General features: G+C 36.0%; 1 protein-coding gene, 1 long non-coding RNA gene and 1 pseudogene across 3 annotated transcripts; 1 reads left to right on the forward strand and 2 right to left on the reverse strand.

Annotated features, from left to right (window-relative positions):
* Positions 1 to 8,322: 8,322 nt before the first annotated feature.
* Positions 8,323 to 10,929, reverse strand: LOC137721311 (uncharacterized). 2 transcript variants are annotated; one of them, XR_011066628.1, is made up of 4 exons: positions 10,798 to 10,929; positions 10,268 to 10,520; positions 10,042 to 10,113; positions 8,323 to 9,461 (listed from the first exon to the last, which is right to left on the reverse strand). It is a non-coding gene; the product is annotated as an uncharacterized lncRNA (long non-coding RNA). The 2 variants fall into 2 exon arrangements; XR_011066627.1 differs by lacking the exon at positions 8,323 to 9,461 and having other exon boundaries at positions 9,653 to 10,113.
* Positions 10,930 to 12,837: 1,908 nt separating this feature from the next.
* LOC137719806 (SKP1-like protein 21) lies at positions 12,838 to 17,840 on the forward strand (annotated as a pseudogene).
* A 948-nt stretch (positions 17,841 to 18,788) lies between these two features.
* LOC137721094 (receptor-like protein EIX2) lies at positions 18,789 to 22,034 on the reverse strand. The gene is made up of 2 exons (XM_068460209.1): positions 19,230 to 22,034; positions 18,789 to 19,119 (listed from the first exon to the last, which is right to left on the reverse strand). The coding sequence occupies exon 1, from the start codon at positions 21,876 to 21,878 to the stop codon at positions 19,233 to 19,235; it is 2,646 nt and encodes an 881-aa protein (XP_068316310.1). The 5' UTR covers positions 21,879 to 22,034; the 3' UTR covers positions 18,789 to 19,119; positions 19,230 to 19,232.
* Positions 22,035 to 24,273: the final 2,239 nt, after the last annotated feature.

Consider the following 24,273-nt stretch of genomic DNA (forward strand, 5'->3'; position numbering starts at 1 on the left):
AATATTGTATTTGCCTTAGAGTAAGGCATGAATCTTACTTTACATGGGCTGCTTTCTCTCAAGTCAAAAACGTGTTTGTTGTTTTTTTGTGTATGTAAGAAAGAGGACTTTCGTTGAATTAGGGAGAATCCATGCGTGGGAAAGGGACGGCTTCAGGCCATAACAACTCATAAAACGTCTTTTGGCTCTTGAGAGAACAAATTAACGTTTATTTCCAAAAAGTTAAAAACAGTAAAAAAATTTGTCCGCAAATTAAATTCCACACGTGTGAATGATTCCCACTATTCTCTCTCTTGCTCTCTCTGGTATGTACTAGAAAGTAAAGTCTGCGCGATACTGCGGATTTAAAATTAGAAACTTTAATAAAAAAACTTCTGATACTGTTCACTTTAACGAAAAACCACATTTTTACACTAAAAAGTCAATTTTGATACCATTCACTTTACCCTTTATTTTGTCTTTATCGTTAAAACTCAAAGTTTTTAGGCAATTTTCATTAGTTTTCTGTTTAAAATTGCTAGAAAGATTATGTTTAGAAGATGTAAACATTATGTTATAGAAGAATGGGAAAAGTTGTTTAAATGAGGTATCCTGAAAAGAAAAGGATTGAAATACATGAAACAAAAATTGTATCACAATAGAATTATATTATGAACAAAAAAGGATTGAAATACACAACCGAAAGAAACATTATAGAATCCAGAGGATAGGGAAGGGTTGAAACATTGTAGAAAAAGTAGCACCACAATGGAATTATGAAAGAGTTTCTTCAAGCACCTGATTCCGTCATTCTCCATCTTAATTCAACAAAATCAAGGCAAAGACGATTGAAGAATGAAGAAGAAGTGTACAATTAAAGCTGCGAGTGTATTACAATGCTGGGTGAGTACGCAATAGTTCACAATACAATCCACACACTGAGTCGTCTTGACTCAAATGATCAAGAATGGAACATGTGTGAGTGGATCAACTACTTTTCTATAGGTAGGTGCAGTAATTAGAGGATGACTTGTCCCGTCAAAATAATGACAAAGCCTACAACAATCAACACAATTCCGTGTTGGTTGTTTTGTTATGTTTATGTTTTAGAAGTTTTTTTTTTTTGTTTTTTGTGAAATTAGAAAACAACATATATGCGTGTAATTCACGTTATTTGGATCAAGCTAAAAAGCACGGAAACCGTCTTAACTCATGAGAGAACAAATTTACATTTATTTTACAAACAAGTTGCAAATAGTCAGAATGCCTAATTCATGTTATTTGGACCAGACTAAAATAAACGGAAAATGCCTCAACTTTTGAGAGACAAATTCACATTTTTTTTTTCCGAAAAAGTTGCAAACAGTCAAAAGTTGTTTTGGAGGATAAGAGGAAGGATGAATGACTCCCACGAAATAGATGATTCTTCTCCACTTTTGTTTGTTATTTGTCTTAATCACGCTTTAAAGAAAAGTACAAGTTTGAGAACAACCCTACAAACCAAAATTTCCACGATGGAAGTGGAAATCCATGCAATAGTTCAAGGTTATTGACTCAAATGGTCAAGCATGTAACATGTGTGAGTGGACCAACTACTTTTCTGTAGGTAGGTGTAGCAATTAGAGGATGACTCGTCTATCCAAGATAATGACAAAGCTTGCAACAATCAACACAATTCTGCGTTGATTGTTTCGTTCTGTTTACGTTTTAGAAGTCTTTTTATTTTTTGTGGAATTAGAAAACAACATATATGCACGTTATTTGGACTAAGCTAAAAATCGCGGAAACCGTCTCAACTCTTGAGAAAATAAATTTACATTTATTTTCCAAACAAATTGCAAATAGTCAGAATGCGTAATTCACATTATTTGGACCTGGCTAAAATACACGGAAAACGTCTCAACTCTTGAGAGACAAATTCACATTTATTTTCCAAACAAATTGCAAAAAGTCAAAAGTCGTTTTGGAGGATAAGAGGAAGGATGAATGATTCCCACAAGATAGATGATTCTTCTCCACTTTCGTTTGTCATTAGTAAAGTACAAGTTGAGGATAATAGGGACTTGCAAACCAAAATTTCCACGACGGAAGTGGAATTGTATTGTATTGTCTTGTCTTGGACCCCGTGCGATACTCCATGCGATACTTCAAGGTTATTGACAGCAAGTTCTCAAGAGTTTACGGTATTTCGAATAATTACACTGCAACTGGGGTCTTTACAAATTTAGTCTTGGCGTTATTAGATTAGAAGACACACAATAATTGACCGACTTAAATGTATTTGCATAGAAATTATGCTAAATTGCTGTTAGAGAAGAATCATCACTGTCATTTGATCAAGACAATACTTATGGTCTTTTAGCACAACAGATCCTTGCGTTTTATTCACTTGTGACTGTTCGTTTATCAAGAGGACTAATTCAAAAGACATTAAGCAGATAGAGCTTCAAATCACAACTCATGACAACGAGAATCAAGCAAGCAAAAAGAAATAAATCAAAACCTGAGATTCTTATCAACATGCTTGTCCCTTATGAGCTCTGAAACTTCCTCAATACCATGAAAAGCCTCAAAATCCTACACATTACACACAAGAAAACAATTGAATCATAAAAAACCCATCATTGCTCTGAAACCAATCACAATAAGAGGTGTTTTCAATTGGATGTATTTTAAGCATCCACATATCTTACGTCTTCCCTTAAGATTTCGAGAGAATTGAATCAAAACTTTATATGGAATCTCTACAAATCAATAAAACTCCATAAATTTGACGCAAAACTGAAGTTTGAAGCTTTACCATTTGATTAGCTGATGAATCCAACATCATAGCAATCAAAGCATAGGGAACTTTGTAGCCTTCCAACTTCTTTACGGAAATGGAACCTCTCTGGATCCATTCCTATCTAATCCACCTAGTTCGAGATCTGGATTGTTCAAATTTGATCCAACGGTTACAAACATGGGGCTCCTTTAAAAGTGATAATAACGTTAGCCGTTAGATCAAATTTAAACGGTCCGGATTCCGGAATAGGTGGATTAGGTGGGAATGGATCCGGTGAGGATCCATTTCCCTTCTTTACAGTATTTTCATAACTTGAGTTAAGTCAGATTACAGTATAATTTTCACCTCAGTGATCAGGGAGTCGAATCCAAGCATCTAAGGCTGCAAATCAATTTAGAGAATTAAGGGATTTGTGAGATATACGTGAAGTTGAATGGTGATTATTGTATTTTGGTAAACTCTGATTTATTGTGTATTTGACTTGTATATTTAATAAATCGATTTCCAATTCATTCCAACCTATTTATTCTTCCGTATCATTTTTAAATGGATTATTCTTCAAACTTGTTTCAGTTTCTTTTTATTTATTTTATTTTTATTCGCGTATCGGGTGCAGGATCAATTCTTTTATCATTCTGAGTCTGGGGCGTGACAATACCTCACTCGATGAAAATAGTTGCCGGAATCACTGGAAAAAAGCGGAACAAAATCAAAATTTCCACAATGCAAAATAAAAAATCCCACGGTATTATAAGGAACAACTTTTTCATACAAACTGAGACAATAAATGACAAAAAAAATCAAAATTTTCACAATGCAAACAGAAATGTATTGACTTGACTTGGTGAATTTTTGTCTTGAATTTATTACATGTATTTGCCTTACCATTTGGCATGAATCTTTCAATCTCCGTCTCCAATTGAATGGTAGATGCAGGCAGGGATGAAGCAAAAAAATCTGTATAGTTAAACAACAATCGTTTACAATATTTGAGAACTTGAAGTGTACTTGAATATCTCCACGACCGGTTGAATATCAATGTGCCACAAACGCCTCAAAATCCAACAACGAACCCGATCCCTATACTGATGTAAAATCCTCTCTAGGCATCCATTGCAGGGATTCATGTGCAGCGGTAAAAGCAAAATTATTTCTCCACTCATCAAGTACTAAGAGCATCTCCAATGGGAGACCCTATTGTTGGGTCTCCACCACCACTCTTGAGAACTCTTTTAAGGGCTTCAAGGTAATATTTGGGTCTCTAAATGAATATTGTCTTCAATGAAAAGTCCTTATAGTAGAATACATAAATGTAGGGACTAAAATATTAGAAAAAAAACATTGTTAATGTCGTTGGAGCATTGCTATTGATAAAAACAAGAACACAAAACCAAAAGCTATCTCTAGGTATTCCAATGGTTAAAGAAGAAGAGGATAAATGACCTCTATTCCGGCCCATTAGAAACCCTTTGTCCTTATGCTGTGGTGTCCAAGGTCCCCATCGGAGATCAATAATTCCAGTAGACAGCATAATTTGATAAATTGAGACTCTTTGATGCACCATATATGGGTTAGTCTTTACCTAATTTGCTTTCCACCAAACTTCTTTTTTCTCGATTCTACCAAGCTATTGAAATCCTAGTTTAAAGGACTTTGAAGCAGTACCTTCCTTAAAGTTCAACCACGTTCATTAGAGTCAAATTAAGACCAAGAAGCACAATTAGCTATGCAATAATTCCACCAGACAACATGATTGATAAAATGAGACTTTTTGATGCATCAGATATAGCTGATTCTTTACCAAATATACTTACCACCTAATTTACTGCTTTTTCTAGTTTGCCTTACATAATTTTGAAATGAGAAATGCTAAGAGACTCTCAAAGTGCATAGACTCTCCATTACCTCATGCATTTTGCACAATATTTTGTAATATTGTCATGAATTGTGTAAAAAACATGAGGTGACGGAGTGATTATAGAGAGTCATACTTTTGAGAGAGTCTCTGTAGTATTTTTCCTTTGAAATAATTATGTATTTATATAATATTGAATTATGCCCACCCGCTAGGTTTTGATAAAATATAATTACTTTATAATAATTCTACCAAGACCGTATATATATTATATTAAGGGTGATTTTGTATAAAATCAATACAAAGTTACCATATTGACAATAGATCAACAATATTTATGTTAATTATAAATATGTCAATCATATATTGTGACACTTAAATGCATTTAAAATAAACAAAAATGATAAAATCTGCCATTACAGTTGGCACACACTTCAATTGACATCCCCTTTCTCATATTTTTCATATTTTGGAATAGGTCAAAAAGGATAAGATACTGCAACGCAGTGTCTGTTTCCTGATTCTGTTTTTTACACTTGAATTCAGACGCTGCATTGCAGTGTTCGTTTCATGTTTCCCTTTTTTTTTATCACTCACGCCTTCTATGCTTTATTCTGTTTCAATTTTATTATTTTTTATTCAAAAACTACAACGCAATGTATGTTTCATTTTTTATTTATTTGTTTGTTTTACATTTTGATTTAGAAACTACAACGTAGTGTCTGTTTCCTGGGTTTTTTTTTTTTGTCCGTTTCCTTATTCTATTTTTCTTTTGTTTACATTTTGATTTAGAAACTACGTCGTAGTATTTGTTTCCTGGATTTTTTTTTTTTTTTTTTTTTTTTTTGGCATTTTGATTGTTCATTTCCTGGTTCTATTTTTACATTTCTATTTAGACGCTGCATTAATGTCCATTTCCTAGTTTTCTTCTTCTTTCCATCATCATTTCCACATTTCATGGAGTCTCTCTCAACCCATAAAATTATTGAAAAGAATAAAATGATACACTATTAGAAGGGATAGTTTGTTCCAAAGTCTTCTTTTCTTCTAGCATTGGAATCGTCACAACTTGCAAAGAAGAGACAATTAAAGAATGAAGAATACAAACTGAGAAAATAAATGACGAACAAAATTAAAATTTTCACCAAGCCAATTGAAATGTATTGACTTTGTCCTTTGGCAGGAATATTTCATGTGCAACTTTCTAAAAGTCAAAAGTCAAAAATCAAAACCGCTTTTGTTGTTATATGTTTCTTTTTTTTATGTAAAAAATAGGAATTTCTTTAAAGTGGAGAGATTAACGGCTGACAAGACTTGTGAAAAATTGGTATAGGAGGAATGAAGAATCAATGCGTGGGAGTGCGTGGGGTTTAATACGCTCTTTTCCACGAGACCGACATCTCTTTTTCCGGTGGGGTGGGGGAGGTCCCCGGGTTTGGTTTTGGGGGGTTGTTGAGAAATTTCATTTGAATCTATATAACTTATTTCTACAGTAAATTTACTCTCTACATCCATATTAATTTTAATTAAATCATCAATATCTCTTTTAATTCAAATTTACTACCTAAACAATCCTCACAAACCCAATTCAGTATGTAAGTTTATCTTTACACATGTTGAGAAAATAAAAACACAAAATGAGTATTCTACAACTCATTCAAGACGTAATGAGAACAATATATCTTACATATTTGTCTGGCGCTTAATCCTTCTTTTGCTGCATATTTCTCATTGCTCTTTTTCTTCACCGAACCAACCCAAGCATTAAGGTATTCAAAATATTTTTTAATTTGTAGAAGTTTAGGTATCGTGTGGGTTTCTTTCGCACCTGGTGCTCCGGGCAAGTTTATTGTTTCGACGAGGTTTTACCAAGTATAATTATCCAGTTCAATTATTAATTTCAATAATTCTTGATTTCAATTTTCTGCTCGAGTGATGGATATTTCCTCTTAACAAAAAAAAGGTTTGGTTCTGACATATATTTATCGGGACACTATCACTAAAAAAGATGATTAGCCATATATATGGATCCTTGAAACCTAGAACATGTGGTGGCAGAGAAACAAAATACCAAGAAATACATCATCCACCTTTATTGTCTTCAAGCCTATTTGCAGGCAGTATACAACTGCTACTAAAGCCTAAACAAAATGAATTGAAATCAAATAAAAAATTAACATAAATGGATTCATATTTTATTTGAAGGATTTAAAACTTCCAAATTATCATCCATCCGTCAAAAAGAGCTTATTTCTCTCTTTGACAACGTCTTAGGGTTTTAGTCAAAACAAAACGTAAAAAAATTATTGCATGATGATAAAGGTTTGACTATTGGAGATGGTTTATTGATAAATTTTGATTTTTGTGTTAATTTCATCTTGTACTTGATGGTAACTAGACAATAGGGCTAAGAAGACAATTCACAATGAAGATTTAGGTTGGATGTAAAGTGAGGTTGTTTGGGTTCAAATAAAATTTCCCTTTTTCTTTTTTATACATGTATATATTTTACATTAAGTGGAATAAATAATATACCAAACTCGTCAGTCAAAGTTTAAATTTGAATTATCTTCACTGGAGAGATGCAAAATCTTGGAATGTAAATACCACATTTACATAACATTTCACATTTCTAGAGATAAACTAGAAAAATTACCATTGCTTCGTTGCGGGTTTTGAAACCTTTGTCCACAACATGCATAAATAATTTGCACAGAAAGATGCACTACAAAGATGGTACGAACGGAGTCACACCCTAAAATGCACCAACGCAAATAACACACATTTCCCCAGAGTAAATCCAACAAAATCACAAATCAATACAGGCATATCTAAAGAATTTAAATGACCAAGAGATGAGGGAACCGAGCTGATAAGTACTTAAATAACAAAGAGATGGGTGAACCGAGCTGATGAGAATTTAAATAACTAAGGGATAGGTGAACCACGGGAGGAAAAGTATGTTACCTTTTACTATAATTGGAACGAATTTAAAAATATCTCACTATCACACTGCCAAGAACTACAACTCTTAAGGAGAAAGTGGGAATTAAAGAGGTATTCTCCAGATGATTCTCAAACCATCCTTTTACAATTTTTCACCCAATATCTCCTATGTATGATTGATCATAGGTTAAATGCACAACAGTAAACTGGGTAAGGGGAAAAATCTACCTTAGGAGCCAATAACGGAAGGAAATACAGGCTAAAACACTCTTTGAATTGTTCCAACGATAGGATAATAGGATTCACTAAATCATTAGAGTTTCCAATGTTCCCCTCTACACGTAGAACAAAATATCTGCAAAACAAATAACATTCAGTCCACCTCGATACAAATCCAAATGCACAATTAAAACTTAAATAAGATTATACTGCTCAATAAACTTAATGTAAAGGAATCTTATTGAGAGTAATGTACGCGCATGATGTTTCAACATGAGTCCAATAAAGATACGCTCCAGTTTAGTGAGAATTAGTTAAAACCTGCAGCTATCAGTTACAGGTTCCACTGGATGAGGGTGCGCGAGCACGTAGTTCACCTGCAAGGATACATCAGACCATCCTTCAATCTCACTGACAACAAACCTACCCTCTCCTTTCTCTCTCTCTCTCTCTGAATTCCTTTCAAATGACAGACAAATACAAGCACCATACACGAAATCATATTTTCACTTCTCCCAAGTGCTAAAGCTGAAAAACAAAGTAGACTTCCAAAATCAAAATAATTGATTTTACCATCCTCAACGTGCTCGAAGCCCAAAAGAACAAAAACAGGAATGAAAGCAAAGGGAATAACTTCAATCATAAATGGACTTAAACCACTCAATTCAGTGAATTCGTTAATCTTCTATCCTTTTTTCCCTCGCTTTTCTCGGAAACCAAACAGAAAATGAGAAAAGAGTTATACGCTATTCAAAAGGGAGAAAAGTTCGAATTCCCTATCACTCAATTTCTCATATCAAATAAAAAAAATTAATCCAAACCCAAAACAACATTAAACATAAAAATTCAAACTTTACTGCCTTTTAGCTCTCTGAATTTACTCTCAAACCAAACACAGAAACTAAACCCAGTAAAAAAATAATCCATTTTTTAAAACCACTTGTCAATTCAACATAAAAAATAAAAAAAGGAACAGAAACAGTCCTAATTACTCCACGACACTGCGCTTTTTTTGGTCTAGTAATGCTGCATACATGGAAAACTTAAAGCTCAAAAGTAGATATCCAAGAAAATTAAATCCTTCTGCAAGGGATACAACTATTAACAAAGATTTGGGAAATTTCAATTTTCTGAATGAAGCATCTCTTCTGAATGACAAACTCAGATCTTGGAAATAAACAATAATATTACTATAGAAAAAGAAAAAAGAAGAAAAATGTAAGCCAGTATTACAGGTGGTCCATGGAAATGACAAATTGCACTGCGATAAATCTCCGAATTGCTCATTGTCCACCATCCCCAACTCAAACTCAAATAGAGAGAGGCACCACAGGGGTTAGAAATTTAATATTAGCGTTCAACTAAACTTCTAGAATCCCCAAAAAAAGATCCTATTTTGCTAAAGATACCCGAAACTGTGTACAATGCAATGCAAAACCCAATCAAATTAAAATCCCTAACATCAAATTTAAGAATCCCAATTAAACAAAAACTGACCTAATTAATTGGATATCCCCGCGAGTACTATTCAAATGTTTCATTATAGAAAAGAGGTAGCTGAGAAACCTCATATCTGAGAACTGAACTGAGAAGTTGGTTTACGTTGCGGAAGCGAACCGAGAAATAACTTCTCCATTTAAAGCCAGTAAATCAGAGTCTGCAGCTGTCGGATTCTCTCTGTCCCAATCAACCAAGTTCTCCATTTCAAACTTCCCATCAAATATTTGATAGCAAACAACCAATAACAATAAAAAATTTAAACCAATCCAAAAACTAAAATCCTTTTAATTTTCCATGTGTATTCAATGATTTGGTTCCTATAAAAATAGGAAATATGGAATAATTATTTGGAGATAGAATCACATATAGAGCTAGCAGAGGAAGCAAAGAAGATATGCAAAAGCAAATTAAGAGATCATTATATTACAAATTACAAAAGCTTCATAAGCAAATTAAGAGATCCTCATATTTGGAGACAGACACACATATAAAGAAGCAAAAACAAATTATTATTGCCGCCCAAATACCTGAAAAACTTAAGGCTAGGGATTTTCACTCTCTTACTGAACAAAAAAAAAAAAAAAATCCCGTTTCTGAGTAATATAACACAAACTCATCTTATACAGCAAAGAAGCATGGGACTGAGAAATCAGAGCCTAATTTCCAATATCAAAAGAGTATGAATTATTCAACTTAAACGCTAATTTCGTTAACGAAGATTAAAATAGGCGCAAAATCCATACAATTTATACGTTACCATTGATTCAAGTTCTGGTAAGGTGTGTGACGGCGATGAGAAGGCGAGGTGTGCAACGGAGATCAAATATACCTGCCATCAACCAAAACCAAATGCAAGCAAAACCCATCAACTAAAACCCAGCGCAAGGTAAACCATCAACCAAAACCAATAATTTATCAATTGCAGTAATTAGGTCAAACCCACATTGACATTTCACCCAGAAAAGTTAAAAAAGAAACGTTACCTTGCATTGGGCTGTTTCCTGGGCATTTCATGTCCAAACTCCGGGCACTTCATTGGTTGGTGAAAATACCAACGGAGATGAGAAGGCAGGGTGAACAACGGAGGTCGCAAAGCAGGGATTGAAGAGATAACGAAACAGAGATCGAAGAGATCGTCAATCACGTTGCAGGGTGAGAGTTAAGATAAGAAGATACTCACAGCCCAAAACGGATGACATCACCAACACGTAAATCCACATAAACCATTTTGTTCACCTGATTATTAGGCAAGAGAAAACCATAACAATCAAGAGCCATCCACACTGCAAAGTTAATTACTAATTTGTAAACAACTCTTAAGATTTCTCAGGTCAATGCGTGTTTTCATTCTTTGAACCAAACGGTAAGGATAAAAAGCGAGGAAAGCAATCAGCTGCATAAAAGTACCGAAAACATGGAAATTCATAACCCATACACCAAAAACAAAATCCGAAAGCATTCAAATTAAATTAAATAAACACGATCGAACAAAAAAAGAGTTTGAATTACTCACCATTGTCGAAAATTCAAATGCAGTAATGGAGGAGTTGCAGAGAGGAACTCTGTTCAGCTAGTACTAATTCTACTTACTGAAAAAGAGGATGACGATTTTTGGTGTGGAAATAACCAACCCTACACCTCTCTCTATTGCCTTCCCCTCAATCCCCACCCCTCCCCCCCCCCCCCCCCCGGGCGGCGGGGCAACCACACCACCCCCCTCTCTCTGCAGCAAACACGCGTCCCTCTCCCAGAACCTTCCCCCCAAATCGATCACGACCGCACCCACGCTCTCACCTTCTCTCCCTGTAATCCCGCACCCACATCCCACTCCGTCCACCTGGAACCCCTCCCGTCAACCCTCTCTCTACGTGCAAACCGATCAACCCCTCTGTGAACATGCCTCTGACGACATCGACATCAACAACCCCTAAATGCAGAATGACAAAAGTGCCTCCAGATACTGTCCGTTGGATCTGGATTGAAGTGGGTAAAAGAGTCATTTCGACTCTTTCGGTGCAACCCAGCCCAACACATTGGACAACCCACTTCCGAAGCTCACACTTGGCCCAAAACCAGCAACCCAAAATAGGCCCGAATCAGGCCTAGTGCACCCAAACTTACGGACAATATTACCCTCCAAACTTTTTAGTAATTACCCCAGCCCAACACAGAGTTGGTGGCAGCAGTGTGCAAATAAAGAAAAATCAAGGGGCAAAAATTTGGCTGTATCTAAGCTACAGTTAAATCCTTCATCAATTTTAGAATAGATAGTGTTACTTCTACTTGAATGGGAGATATGTCAATGTATATTCCACTTATTGTACCCTCCTTGATTGGCACTGCCCACTTCCAAAATATGTAAATTTACATTATTATTTATATCTTTCGGCAAAGTTGAATATTTTATATCCCCATTAGAATGCTTTGCGGTCAGCCAAGAATATAAAATGCAAATTTCAAGGCATTTAATTGCTTTTGTTGATTCATAACATAGTGTGTGTGTATATATATATTAGAAAAAAGATGCTTAAATGAGCTTAGTGTCGTGAAAATTAGGCCCAGTATACATAGTAGTGTTTATACTTTCACTAAATGCACATGTACCGTTCGTGTTTCAGTCACAATGAAAAATTTCTCTATATTATAAGGTCTCATGGTAATTAATCTCAGTCACAATTGTGCTTATGACTTTTATCATCAAAGTTTGAGTAATTGGTACCAGACAGACAGTTAAAAACTGTCGTTTATGACCCCTTTTGTACCAGTGGTATAATCCAGCAACTTTGGAGCATAGAGGATCTAAGAAAACGGACTTTGTTTTTGGAACTAAATTCTAACTTATATCAGTTGACTCTTTAGAAATCATCTTATAGTTACAACTTGGTAAATATTTGCTATCCTCTACAACCATGACAAGTAAGGAGGAGGCTTACGGTTGCAGATGGAAGTGCGGGCATTGTTAGCATGAATTGAAATTCCAATTAGATGGATTCAGAGAAGGAAGAATGCACAGAGAGAAATGGAAAATGGCAACTGCTTCTCTCTCACTCTGCAAGTCACAGAGGAGTGATTCACTTTTTTTTCATTGATGCTTGCACACATCTCTCTCTCACACAAGTTGTGGGGAGGGAATATTACTGTTAGGGAATTGCTGGATCATTCTCTCACTAAAACTTGATCACAGCCACTCATTTAGCTAATAATTAGGATCAAAAGACACATGGCACTTATGGCTTTATATGCCATAATTTTACACTTGGCAATCTTTGACACAAGTGGATACACCATTTGAAATCAAAACTTATTCTAATACTATCAACTCACAGCTTACAATTCAACACTCCTCTTTAAGTTTTGAACTGATTTCACACCAAGCATGTCTTTGAGATAGTTGAACCGATCATTGGTTAGAGCCTTAGTGAATATATCTGCCACTTGCTCATTTGTTGGACAGTACACTAAGTTAACTATCCCTTCTTGCAATGCATCTTTGATGAAATGGTATCTCCTGTCAATATGCTTCATTTTCTAGTGGAACACATGATTTTTAGTGATGGCAATTGCAGTTGTGTTGTCACATTGCAATGGTGTTGCTTCAGTTTGTAACTCCCCAAAATCTTCAAGTACGAATCTGAGCCAAATGGCCTGTGCAGTGGCTTCAGAGACACTAATGTACTCTGCCTCTGCTGTGGAAAGAGCTACATAGTTTTGTTTCACAGAGGCCCATGAAAATACTCCACTGCCAAAAGAGAAAGCATAACCAGAAGTGCTTTTACCATCATCAACAGATCCTCCCTAATCATTGTCACAAAATCTGATTAGCATTGCACTCTTACCCTTCTCATACTCCAAGCCATAATCTAAAGTGCCCTTGATATACCTTAGCACTCTTTTGGCAGTACCAAAATGCTTGTTTGTAGGACTGTGCATAAACCTAGCAAGGAGAATAGCAACATACATTATATCTGACCAAGTGGCAGTAAGGTATAACAGACTTCCCACAATTCTTCTATATTGTTCCTCACTTGCAGGTCCACTGCCATCATTCTTGCTTAGCTTATCTGATGAAAAATACATCCGAATGAACACAAAGTTGCTCTGTGAGTTGACTACAGCTGCTGACAGCCTCCAATTAAAACCATTGGTGGATCTTACTAGTCGTGCTCTTGCACAAATAATTGAAGGGAAAACACGTAAGGAGATACGTGAAATATTTCATCTCCCTGATGATCTTACAGAGGTCTCCGATGCTTGAGATATCTGTGTATGCTTAGCAAAAACTTGGTGTTTCTTTGTTGTTTTCAACACCACTTAGAAATCATCCAGGAAGAGAAGTTGGACCCTTTGAAAAATTCAACTGACGATCCACACATCCGGCTTTTGAATCGATTATATGCAAGAAAGAGGAGGGAGCTTCAGGAAAGAGAGAAATTGAAGGTGATTTTGGTATTTGATGAATCTGAATTCAAAATGTATTTACATAATACGTTTTCTGGCTTTTATACTATGCTAAATAATATATCCTTCTTATTGGTAGTCATTATTGAACCTTCCATGCTTTTCAGAATGCCGAGCTCGAAGAAGAGCAAAACGATGAACGTTCAGTTGATGATCTCTTGTCATTCATTAATGGAGAAATTGGAGGTATACCTGAGTAATTGCTCTCTTATTCCTTGACTGCATAGTTATTGTTAATTGAGAAATTGGATTTATCATTTAGTAGCTTGTAGTTCCAACGAGCAAATTGCACAACGCACACTTGATACTAATTTTTTCAGGATTGCATTAGCCCACATTATACTGTACTTGGGAGTACTTAAGATTCCTTTAAATGGGATTTGAAGTGTAGTGTCTTATATTAACCGAGTATATGTGCATGGGTATTTTAGTCATAGTTTTGTATAAGTTAGCTAGGTGGTTAAAGTGTTTAGCTAACTTAGTTATTAAGTTTTGACAGCTGTAAGTTTTGTTTGGTTAGGTATATATACTGAAAATGTAAGCAATTGTATTCATTAAGTAAATACAACAACATTTACAAGATATCGCTTTCTCTCTACTCTGATATTCATTGTTGAGGTAAGCAATTGTATTCATCCAGTGGTCAGACACACAACAGTAAGGCTAGTCTTATCACTTGCAGCAATGAACAAATGGGATTTAAGGCAATTAGATGTGAAGAATGCCTTTCTTCATGGGGAATTACAAGAAGAGGTGTTTATGAAACATTGTACACCCACTTGCTGCCTATAACATTTCTGTTTGGTGGAACTGGTACTAATTCCCAAGTACCTTGTTTCTGCAAAGCTTCAAATTCTTCCTTCATTGCATTTCTCCATTGCACAGAGGTAACAGCTTGCTTGTAATGAGTTGGTTCTGAAGCCTCATGAATATCCAATACAGCAGTAAAACCACTAAACATAATATCATCATCAGATGATAAAGAAGAACCCGGAGTCATGGATACAGAGGCACAATAACTAGAATAATCTTTCCTTTGCAAAGCTCCACTTTTTAACCTTGTAATCATATTATGCTCAGAAGGCACATTAATGACATCATTATGAATCACAGGATCATTCACATCATGAACAGAAACTGAAGATGTACCAGCCACAACATCAGGAAAAACAGCTGTATAATGATGGGGATCACCGAAGTTAGGACCTTTGTCATTGAAGAAGCAATACCAAGTAGTGTGATTTGCTTTACCACAGATGTTACAACCTTGCCTATCTGTTGGTTTGGAGTTACAGAACGGAGTCGTGTGACCAAATGTATTACACAGTTGACAAGAAACCTGTGGTGGGGTATGAGAACCAAAATACTGTGGTGAAGGGCCAAGAACACCAGGATGCGAATTAGGAAAAGTAGTGTGAAACTGCTGTCGAGAATTAGAATGAGGATACCTATTCCCTTGATAAAATTTTCCTTTGCCCTTCTTGTATGGATTAAGTATGGTTGGTGCTTTACAGTATCTGACCTTCACTAGGCCTGATATTGCCTATGCAGTCAATTATGCATGCCAATTTATGACAACTCCTACTGAAGAACATTTTTGTTTGATTAAAAGGATTCTTCGATATCTTAAAGGTACATTGCAGTGTGGATTGACTTATTCTGCTAAGGGCAATATGGAACTCCTTGCTTATAGTGATGCAGACTGGGCTGCTGATATAAATACCAGAAGGTCCACCACAGGATACATTGTCTTTATTGGTTCCAATCCTGTATCATGGCAGTCCAAGAAACAAGGAAGTGTGTCGCGCAGTTCTACTGAGGCAGAGTATAAGGCATTAGCTAATGCTGCTGCAGATGTAGCTTGGGTTAGATCAGTTCTCAAAGATCTTCATGTTTTTCTTCCATCTGCACCGGTGTTACATTGTGATAATCTTTCAACGTTAGCCTTATGTTCTAATCCAGTTTTTCATACTCGGATTAAACACTTGGATACTGACTTCCATTTTGTTCGAGAAAGGGTCCAAAAGGGAGATCTAGAGGTTCAATATATTCCTACAGAAGCTCAGGTTGCTGATGTCTTGACCAAAGGTTTACATAGTCCTTTGTTTATTCATCATTGTACCAATCTCAGACTGGGATATCCCAGTTGAGATTGAGGGGGAGTATTAACCGAGTATATGTGCATGGGTATTTTAGTCATAGTTTTGTATAAGTTAGCTAGGTGGTTAAAGTGTTTAGCTAACTTAGTTATTAAGTTTTGACAGCTGTAAGTTTTGTTTGGTTAGGTATATATACTGAAAATGTAAGCAATTGTACTCATTCAGTAAATACAACAACATTTACAAGATATCGCTTTCTCTCTACTCTGATATTCATTGTTCTTCGATGGAGGTTTTATGGCTTAATCTGCCATAATTATCATCTTAGTCGTCTATTTTTACTTTATTTCCTTTTGAAGGCCTCATTGGAGGTAAGGAAATTATGTTTCACAGATTCCAAAGGGATTAAAACTTCCAAGAACAAAAAGAAGAATCGCAGGAGAAAGGATCAGCAGAAAAGCACGTGTCTATATGAGGCCAATGAGATCCATGAGGTTTGAATCACTAATTCGGTCTTGAACTTATAATTTCCGCTTGAGTTGTTAGGTAGCTAATTTTTCTTTTCGCCCAAATGTTGTAGGTGTCGAGAAATCTTAACTTTGCTTGTCCAGTGATGAACTCAACAAATTTATGCCTAGTTCTAGTTTGACATTAAAGCTACAAGATCTAAAGGATGATAGGGTGAAGGATATGATTGGGTTTGATGATGGTGATATTGATGATGAGATTGATCCCGCATCGAAGGAAAAAACTGATAGGTTTGTCTGCAAGTATTTTGGGTTATTACATGATTTGCAATATAATCTTATCTTTTTTTAATTTTAGTGGATGAAAAAAAAAAAAATATATATATATATATATCACGTCGAGCAACATGTGGAAGAAAAAGTACGGAATTGAACTGAGCGGTAATAACTTTGTCGATGATGACTTTAGTATGAAAAGCTTAAGGAAACAGAATGGTGGATCTCATTATGGTGCAACTTCGTTGCTTTTTTATTTATTTATTTCTATTTTTATTTTTTATGAACGCAGTTCTGAAATTGAAGATATGCAATTAGAAGATGAAATTTGATACCTGCAAAAGAATTTCAAATTGTGATATGTTTTTCAACGTTGAAGAGTTTGCTTATAAACTAAATAGCTATTAGTGTAGTGGTATTTCTCCACTTCTTTTTTAAACTGTCCCATGTTCAAATCCACTCCTCACCCAGCTAAGAAGATGACAAAAGTTGCGTAAAAAGGTTGGTCTGTGATAGAAATGAGTAAACATTGGGGACAATGTTTTGCCTTTGCTAGCTCTTTATGGTGGCTCTGAAAGATGTTGGTTTTTGATTTTCTGTGTAATAGTTGTTTGGACATTTTAAATATATATTTGTTTATGTTTATAAAGAAAAAGAACTCTCATTCTGGTCATCACCATTAAGCATCTGTTGTGAAACATGGTTCCACCCTCCCTCTCTTCTGGTTCTGCAAATCTTTTCTCTCTAGTCAGTATTTTTTATTTTCTGATAAGGATGTAAATCGAAATTTCAAGTTGCGTCCTCCACCATGGTTCTGCATGTAAATACGCACTTTATAGAGACAAAACTTGTTCTTGCTGCTGTTACATATTTTCTTAAATCGTTGTTCAGGGAGGTTGAAGATTTTGCTCGGAGGTTAAATTCAGACTGGCCTGAAAGGATGCAAGAGATCCTATCTTTGAGTCAGGAAAGGAGGCCTGTACCATTTTCCATTAATGGAAACGGTTCTTTCAGAAGATATGCTTGTATGCTCTCTTTCTCCTTACTTTTTTGGTCCCTTCCGAAAGCTTCTACCATTGTTTTTTTCCTGATACATAAAACTCTTGTCACATAAGTAAATCTGTGCTAAGGTATTTTTGTTACTTTCTTTTGGTAAGTAAGGTTACAAATGCTTTACATGTTTCTCCTTTCAAATGGCTTTTGAACCTAATGACATGCCATGTTCCTTGAGACCAAGGGTGGAGGGCGACTGCTAATCCCAGTGGGTCTGTGAAACTTACCTATGCAACCCGAAAAGAAATTGTTTTCACCATTCCTCCTTACTATATGATATCCATAAAGTATGTAGTTGTGGAGTGAAAGCTGGAAAGTATAATCTGCTTCCCTGTCTCCTACATGTGGTTTTCCAAAATCTCCTTCTTTTTTATTCCATGGGCTGATGAATATTATTCATTAGATTTTCTTTTCGTATTCCTGGTTATTCATAGTTGGCCGTTCTGTTTGTCATGTTATAATTTTATCAAGTGAGAGGAATTGATATTGATATCGATATTGCCCCCCTTCCCTGTTCACTTAGTTGGCTGTGCATTAGCTATTTGACTAGTGATATTCCCTCACTCAGACAAGCTTAATTCCACTAGTATTGTAACAATCCTGAATGTTTGATCAACGTTTGAATACATTGTATAACATCTCTTTCTTCTGAATCGTATGTTATTCACCGAAGGATCAGAACAAGAGACAAACATTAAACTCAAGAGCACTTATTCAGCATTACATTCCCTGTTACTCATCTTACCACTCGTGCATACAGGAGTACATCCAGAGTGGAAACGGCTCGAACAAAACTCTTATCGGCTAAAGGCTGGAACAATTTTGACCAGATGCTAACAGGCTACCAAGAGTTCCTATTCACATTTATTTGGACCCAAACATAATTATTCTTTCCCTTCATAATTTAATCTTCTTCTTTTGTTGGGGTAATTAGCTGGAGTTGGATTTTGGGGGCAACTGTTTGTATGTTAGGGCAACAAATATATCAAAAAATAATACTTCTGCCTCTATTTTTATGAGCCAAACTTGTCCGTTTATCACGAGCTTTTATGAGGTTACACGAACTGGTCGTCTCACTTATTTTGGCATTTGTTTAACAAGTTTAATATAGTTTTGAAATTTTAATTCATGTCATTTGTTTAGTGCCATTCTTTTTAGTCTCTTACACACAACTCTTCGATCCTGGTTTTCAATTTGGAATGCAGTTTATTCATCCATTAATTCATAACACATTGAGAAAAATTGAAACTAAAACCATAAATACGTGTGTGAAATTACAACTCGACAATGATCCAAATACATCTACCTCTAATGTATTTGGAGAAATTCCAACTTATTGTTACAAGTAATAGTAGAGCTCTTCATTCTATAAAATCTCTTCCCCCATAACTTAAAAGTTATTGCATTCTTCTTCTCCTTCAGGCTCCTCAAACCGAAAGCGGAAGGGGTTAACATGAAGTACCAAACAAGACGATGAACGAGCTACAAAAATTCAGGTAAACCACAGGCGTTAGCTGTTAGCCGGGAGTTTAAAAGAGAAGAAGACATGTATGTTAATTGCAATATTATTCATTATGTCACAGAAAACTTACAGTTTATTCATCGGGCATTCTTCGTTGCCTGAACAATGTCACCCCGACATTAAGCCAATAATTCAAACCATTCAAGAGCTTGAAGTATGTGTATCTCCATGACCTATTGAATATCAAACTCCCACAAACTCCCCAGAATCCAACAACAAATCCAAGCCCCAAACTCACGTAAAATCCCGGAGTTATAAACCTGTCATTATTATCTTCATCCTGATTCCCAACCACCGGCTGCTTCTCTGGAGTTGTTTCCTCAGAAGGGCACGTCTGAAGTGGAATTCCACAAAGGAGAGGATTTCCGGCAAAAACAGAGGGCTCATAAATTTGAAGCTGAGATCCTAAGGGAATCTTTCCAGACAGGTTGTTGTTGGACAAGTCCAACTTACCAAGGCCAGATATTCCAATGAGACTCGTTGGAATTGTACCATGTATTTGGTTGTTTGACAAATCAAGCAAATCTAAGGACTGCAACTTCCCGATATTTGGAGTTATTTGACCTGTTAAGTTGTTTCTTGATAGGTTTAAAGAAACCAACCCAACAAGATCAGTGATTTCACAAGGAATCTCTCCCGTTAATCGGTTACTTGACAGATGAATACTCTTTACAAGCCCCAGAATGCTTTTGTATTTGGACATCATGCCTTTCCATATCAAGGATGCTTCGTCATCATAACTATAACCCGTGAGAGAATTGGAGTTTACATAAATGGTATGAGTGATAGTTAGACTTGAACTTCCTCTTCGAGCCAAATTAGTCAAATTGTTGAGGCATTTGGGTATACTTCCGGAGATATTGTTCATCGATAAATCCAAAATTTGAATGCTTCTCATATTACACATTTGTAACGGAATGCTTCCATAGAAGTGATTAAAACGAAGGATAAGGATAGTCAAATTTGGAAGTCCATACCCTAACCATTCAGGTATCGGCCCTGATAAGTTATTATCTGCAACATCAAAAACTACTAGGCTTGAACAATTGTTCAAGGATGAAGGCAATTCCCCCACAAATCCATTATTGTTGAGGTTCAACGTTCGAATAGAAAATAAAGAGCCCATTGTGGAAGGAATTCTCCCCAAAAAATGGTTGTCACTCAAATCAAGAATTAAAAGATTTTTGAAATGGGTCCAGCAATCGGGAAGTTGTCCGTCTAAATGGTTGCTCGAGAGATCAAGCAACGTTAAATTACTTGCCTTCATTGGAAACAAGAAAGAAAAAGACCCTGAAAAATTATTGTGGGACAGATCAAGAGATGACGCTTTTAATAGGAATGGAGGGACTTGACCTTCCAATTGGTTCCAACTCAAATTTAGTAGACGAGGGTAATATAAAAAATCAATTTGCGAGTTTGGAATTGTTCCCCTAATTTGGTTGTTGGAGAGATCTACAAAACCAATTTCATGATGATGAGACAGCCCTTCCCAAAACCAACTTGGAAGAGTATCAGATATTCCTGCATTAGAAATATCAAGGACTGAATAACTTGTCTGAGTTTGAAGCCAATTTGGAAAATGTGGGCCCATCTTGCAAGGCCCCAAGAATATGGAATCCAATTGGAAAGGGGGAACCCATTTAGAATGGAAGTTTAAAGTTAGTGAGGCAGAGGACAGACCAAGACATCTTAATTTGGAGAGACCCGAGAAATGACTTTCCGAAATCGTCCCTTGAAATTGGTTAAAAGAGAGATCTAGATATGCAAGAGAGCTCATGTTTCCAATGACATCGGGAAATAAGCCAGTTAATTGGTTGAAAGACATGTCAAGATGACCAAGAGTGGCATTGTATTTGGACAACCAAAGAAATATGGAAGAAGTGAGTTCGTTGGAACTAAGGTCAACATGAGCAAGAGATGTAGAAGAATTTATGTTAAAAAGAGTAGTGGAACGAATTGCAGGAGAAGGAAGACTGCAATTTAACAGTGTCAAGTTTGTAAGTTTGGGGAGCTTACTAACCGTTTCCAACCAGTCAGGAACATTACTAAGATTGTTGTAACTCAGGTCCAAATATGTTAAAGAAGAAAGCTGAGGTAGCCATGAATTGAGATTTTCTACATTAGCAAAGTGATTGAAGCTGAGATCAAGATGTTGCAAGTGGGTAAGGTTTCCAACTTGACTTGGAAATTGACCACCAAAAGAAGCACCAAAGAGATCGAGGTATCTTAAACTGGAAAGAGAACCAATGAAATCTGGAAGTCGGATCCCATTGAAGTTTATCCACGAAAGGTCCAAATATTTCAAATGCTGCAACTCAATCAGTTCAGGATTCATCATCTTACCTTGCAAATAATATCGGATAAAGTGCGGGTGTCCTTTCTGATCAAATGAGCGAGTTCGATGGTGACGTTCCAATCCAAGATCAAGTTGAATAACATGGTTGGTACGGTTGCTGCAGTGGACGCCTACCCATTTGCAACAATCTTGCTTGTGTTCTTCTATTCCCCACGAAGAGAGGAAGTTGTTGTCATCCACGAGGCCCTGTTTGAAAGCAAGGAGTGCTTCTCTTTCCCTCTCAATGCACCGCATCACTCCTCCTGAAGAAATATTGTTGAATCCAAGAGAAGGGGAAGGGTTGACAACACATGGTAGTAAAATTACCACCACAATTAAAGCACGAAAGAGTTTGTTCAAGCACCTGATTCCTTCATCCTCCATCTTAATTGAACTAAATCAACCAAGAGACAATTGAAGAAGGAAGAAAACTGTGGATACAGGATTTTGATTTACAAGAGCTGCAAATGGGGTTCAAAATGGTCAGGAATTTTGTTGGGTGGGTGGGTGGGTTAGGTTGGGTTGTGTGGTCCGTGTTGGCTGAGGGCATGGGTGGCTGTGATGAAATTGTAGGATATGCATTAATGAAGATAATACGTACAACCATAGGATGCATATGGCTTCATTAAAAATCTTGCTGAGAATTTCAAACCCGTCGGAGGGAAAAAATGTGTTCCACACCAAATAATAGATAATAAAAATAACATTTTTGTTATTCTTGCTATATTTTTCACTACATTGACTTGTCTTTTTGGTGTGAAATTGTTTTTTATTTTTATACAATGACATATATTTACACTATAAGAGTAAATATTGTATCAAACTCACAAATTTACAAGATTAAAATTTCACATGTGACAACCCGTCCTTAGTTCTACGATTTTATAAATTTTAAAAATGTGAATTTATGAAAATGCTCTAGAGGCAAAGATTTTGACCTCCGTTGACCATCAGTTTGAAAGACGTAGGACTTATTCTTTTAGCGTATCCTCGTAGTACTCATCACTACGAACGCATAGGCTAAAGCTGTTTACGAGTCCGGATTATAATGATATAGTTACGGACATTTGAAGTTGTTTTACTAATGTATGGATTTGAAAGTAATTAACTCTCACAATGTGGGAATTGTAACCAATCAGAAATTAGGGAGGAATGAGTGGACCAATCAAACAAAGGGCTAGGGACCAATTAGAAGAAAAAGGGGGCAGCCAATCAGGAGGGAAGATCTCCCTCTTCCCGTCGACCGCACCCATGACAAAACCGGTTTCGACCTGGTTCTATTTCTGACCAATTTCCACCACTTTTTCCAACGAAATTCACCCATTCTTCACCTGCTACTTCCCATCTACCATTTCCACCCAAGATCGAAGGGTTTTAAGACCCAATTTCGTGAGAACAGCACTGGTGGGTGCGAGGGAATTTTGATGGCAATCCACCATTTTTGAAGCGTTTCTCTTCAATTACCATCACCAAAATACTCCTCAAGAGGTTAGGAACAAAGCCCAATCGGTGGTTGGAGCGTCGGAGTTGATTTGAGGACGAATCAAGAACATCCAAATTCTAGGGTTCCGGTGGATTCATAGCTATTTGGAGCTTTTTACGGCCAAATTGGACTTAGTCACAGGTATAAAACTTGCTCTACTCATTGAGATATTCATTTTTGTGAAATTTGGGAATTTTTAAAAATAGTTGATTTTTTAGTAAAGTATGCACCCTTTAGCTAATTAAAAATTATATACAACAGGTGGTTGATTCTCTCTAGTGGATATACACTTTTTTTTTAGATGAGTAATATCGTTTGTAATATAAAAAAAAACCCTAATGTGCATAGAGAAAGCCGATGGGCCAAATTTAAATTAGAGAACACGAGTATGAACTCATCCATGACCAAAGCCCACACCAAAAGGTAGTTAGTTGAGGCCCAACGAGTTCGATGATTAGGATTAGTCCAATTCCACATCAGCATTGTTATTCCTATTTTTTCATCAAAGTGCATTTTCCAATCTTTAACTTCAGCAGCATTAACTCTTAAACCCAATTTAACAATTTGAATTAGTTTTTTAATTCTCCAATTTTCGCGAAGAAACTTCACACTGAGCAGCAGTTACTAAAACAACAATAATTTTTGTTTCATGCATCGGTATCACAAAAGGTAAAAGCCTCCAAAAACTAGATCCGGATCCATACATGGCACACCATCAAATTCTTCCTGATCTAGTCCCGGAAAATTAATCTTCGTGACATTCCACCAGCAACATTCTAGCACTTTGACAAATCTTGCTTCAAATCTCTTGAAAATTCTTCCTTTTTCTCTCTTTACTCTAAATGACTTGCAAAATGTAAAAAAACGACTCACATAAAAGAAACTAAACAAAATAGTGAAGAAAAGGGTAATAAAAGTAATGACTGATTAAACACTTAATCAACTGACTACGTGATGTATTAGTGACATGACTCATAAGAAAATATGCCCTACGAAGGAGAATTTTTTCTGTTCAGAGCCTAGACTAGGTGGCTCATACAAATGAGGATTCTCTTGGGATCCTCTTTGTCAGGATCTAAAGGATTCTTTAATTGTGTCTATTTATAATAAATCGTGCGGTCAGTTTTCTTCAAATACTATTTGTGTTTAATTTTAAATAAAATATTTAAAATAATTAATGAACACACAGTATACGATGATTAAAAAATTTTCTGAAATCATAACAAAAAAAATCCGAAGAGCATCCTCATTCAGTTCATACACTAATGACTCACCACCAACGATGGTCTCGCACAA

The sequence above is a fragment of the Pyrus communis genome, chromosome 16, assembly GCF_963583255.1.
Source record: "Pyrus communis chromosome 16, drPyrComm1.1, whole genome shotgun sequence".
Classification (NCBI taxonomy): domain Eukaryota; kingdom Viridiplantae; phylum Streptophyta; class Magnoliopsida; order Rosales; family Rosaceae; genus Pyrus; species Pyrus communis.

Coding starts and splice junctions, on each gene's coding strand:
- LOC137721094 (XM_068460209.1), bottom strand. CDS start 21,878: ATGGAGGATGAAGGAATCAGGTGCTTGAACAAACTCTTTCGTGCTTTA.